Source organism: Ruditapes philippinarum, unplaced genomic scaffold (assembly GCF_026571515.1).
Source record: "Ruditapes philippinarum isolate M1 unplaced genomic scaffold, ASM2657151v2 ctg9367_1_1_1_1, whole genome shotgun sequence".
In the NCBI taxonomy this organism is placed as follows: domain Eukaryota; kingdom Metazoa; phylum Mollusca; class Bivalvia; order Venerida; family Veneridae; genus Ruditapes; species Ruditapes philippinarum.
Window position 1 is genome coordinate 23,096 of NW_026865810.1, and position 2,952 is coordinate 26,047.

At 35.1% G+C, this 2,952-nt stretch overlaps 1 protein-coding gene across 1 annotated transcript; it reads right to left on the minus strand.

The window, feature by feature from the left end:
• Window positions 1-361: 361 nt before the first annotated feature.
• Window positions 362-1,090, minus strand: LOC132730388 (uncharacterized). The gene has a single exon (XM_060716301.1). It carries the CDS (start codon window positions 1,088-1,090, stop codon window positions 362-364), a length of 729 nt encoding a protein of 242 aa, XP_060572284.1.
• Between the last annotated feature and the right edge of the window lie 1,862 nt (window positions 1,091-2,952).

A 2,952-nucleotide genomic window follows, 5' to 3' on the forward strand; every position in this document is an offset into this window, starting at 1 on the left:
TCTTTTTCAATATTTTTAATGTACAGACACAATCAAACCGAGTCTGCAGGTTTTATCTAATTTTGTTGTGATTAATGCTTCCGAGGGATCATACTTTTCCAGATTCTTTAAGCTGCATGCCTTCAGATAAACCAAAATATTTCAAGAAAGTCATTTTTTTTTCAGAAAAAATAGGTACTGATATTTTAATGAAAGTAAAGAGATTCAAGATAAAATAGCAATTATTATTTCAATCAATCAATCATAGGTATTTTTATAGCGCGACACTTTATACAGTTATATTCTGTTGCGCTTCACAAGATCCTATAATGTCAAAGTCATTTCCACAGTTTAAAACTATATACACATTTGACGAAACTTTTTATCCATAAAATTGTTCAAAGAGGTGTGCTTTCAGTCTTTTTCTGAATGCAATTTCCGATGCAATGCACTTTAATTCTTTTGGTAGGGCGTTCCACCATTTAGGTCCCATAACAGAAATAGATCTGTCAGCAAGTCTGGTCCTGCGTCTTGGCACAACAAACTGTGTACAAGTGTCATCAGCAGCTGATCTTAGACTGTATTTTCTTCTCACACAATTAAACAAAGTTATGAGATACGTTGGAGCTGTTCCATGTATTACTCGGAAAACAATAAGAATTACTTTAAACATAATCCGTGCCTTGACTGGTAACCAATGTAGAGATTTTCTGAGATCAGCACTAGGTTGGTCATACACATTCATTACTACCCGAGCAGCCTGGTTTTGGAGTCTCTGAAGTCGATCTATTTGATAAACTGGTATTTCTGCAAAAAGTCCATTACAAAAATCGATGTGGGAATTCACTAAACCATGAACTAGTATTTCCGTTGATTTCTGAGACAGATGCTTACGAATGGATTTCAGGTTCTTAAGTTGAGAGTAGGCTATTTGACACTTTTTTCGTATATGCCTGTCAAAACTAAGGTTGGCATCAAAGCAAACACCCAAGTCCCTTACATGGTCAACACATTTGACAAAACAACCACCTACATTAACACCGGGTATATCAACCTTTGCTAACTGTTGTGTAGTACCATATAAAATGATCTCTGTTTTTGCATTGTTCATTTTCAATTTATACTTTGCCATCCAAGAAGAAATATCATCCAAACAAGCAGATAATTGTTCAAGAACATAAGTTTCATTTTCTATGTTTCCAGCTTGAATTTGTAGAGCGACTTTATGATCATCAGCATAACCATGTAACTGAGCCGGGTATTTCTTGACAACTCTATTTTAATGCTGCGATATACAAGGTAAAGATTACTGGGCCAGCACAGGAGCCTTGAGGCACACCAAACATCAGATTTTCTTGTCTTGATGATTCATTGTTTATGATAACTTTCATGGTTCTATCAGTCAAGTATGATTTGATCCACTGTAAAGGAACGTCATCTATGCCAAAAGTCATCATGAAGTATATGAAGCGCAATGGGATGTCAATGGTGTCGAACGCAGCACTGAGGTCAATCATAACGACTATTGTAATTTGTCCATCATCAACAGCTTTCAGCAAAATCATCATACATTTTTATCAAAGCAGTTTCTACTCCAGGGTTTTTACGATATGCACTTTGATACGATGGCAAAAGTGTATTTGTCTCAATATGTTTAGTGATTTGATTCAGGGCAGCTTTTTCCAGTATTTTGGACAAAAATGATAAATTTGACACTGGTCTATAGTTTTTCAGCTCCAGAGCGAGACCTTTTTTCTTCAACAGGGGTCTTATCACTGCACTTTTCCAAGTCTGAGGAAAGATGCCAGAAGTAAGTGATCTATTCAGTATTTCTGTGACTACAGGCAGAAAGTACTCAATGTTCTCTCTTAACTTGGTAGTTGGCATGAAATCAAGTTCACAAGTTGTAGACTTTGATTCTAAAATCAACTTCTTCACATCTGTACAAGAAAGCATCTCAAACTGATCCAAGCGACTGACACAAGACTGTCTTCCAACACTATTATTTTGATGTCCAGTATCAACATGTAAATTGTCAAGCTGATCTCTTAGATTTTTAATTTTGTCTGTGAAATATTGCAGAAAGTCATTAGCAAGATCTTGATCATTGGAATATGAAGGAAGAGGATTTTCTTTTTCTCTGCCAAGGAGTTTAGAGGTGACGTTATACAGTTTTTTCACATTTCCTTCTGCATCATTTATCTTTGACTGATAAAAGCCTGATTTTGCAGCTGAAACTTCTCTAGTATAATGATTCTTCACTTTCTTGTACACATTTTCAGTCAAGGTGGATTTGTGTTTCAAATGTATCTTTTGAAGTGTTTTAATTTCTTCAAGTAACTTGAATACCAGGGGATATCTGGTCTACAAACAATTTGCCTTTCCTTCATGGGAGCCTGCTTGTCAACAATGCTAGTGGTTTTCTCAGTCAAATCTTTCACTAACGTATTTGTGTCATCAGACTGATCAATGACAGACTTAAGTTCTGAGAGGTCTTTTCTCATATCACTAGTGCATACATGTTTCCAGTTTCTTGAAATCACTTTTTTTCTGATCAGAGGTGGACGGCTTTGTTCTATATGACATGTTGTAAAAGAGTGATCAGAGATAAAATAGTCTGTAACTGGCTTTGAAACATTCAGCCTATCTGCTTTTCTGGTTATTATTAAGTCCAAAACATGACCACTTGTGTGTGTTTTCATAATTCCCATGTTTAGGTATCATGTTTAACAATAGGTTGAAAAAATATTATCTGTATGTCCATCCATTGTAGCAATGTTATCACAATCCCATTGAAATTCTTAAAAAATATTTCAACGAAAATACTAACCAATCATAATATTTCTGTCAAATGGCCTTTAGCAGATCTTTTAGATAAAGTTATTGCTGAATGATGGATTTTTGTTCATCATTTTTTTCATGTTGTTGTCAGATAACTTGAGAGATTGTCTGTCTTAAAGAAACAGTCTTTCT

Excerpts from the sequence above, each read along its gene's own strand:
- LOC132730388 (XM_060716301.1), bottom strand. The coding sequence starts at position 1,090 with ATGAACAATGCAAAAACAGAGATCATTTTATATGGTACTACACAACAG.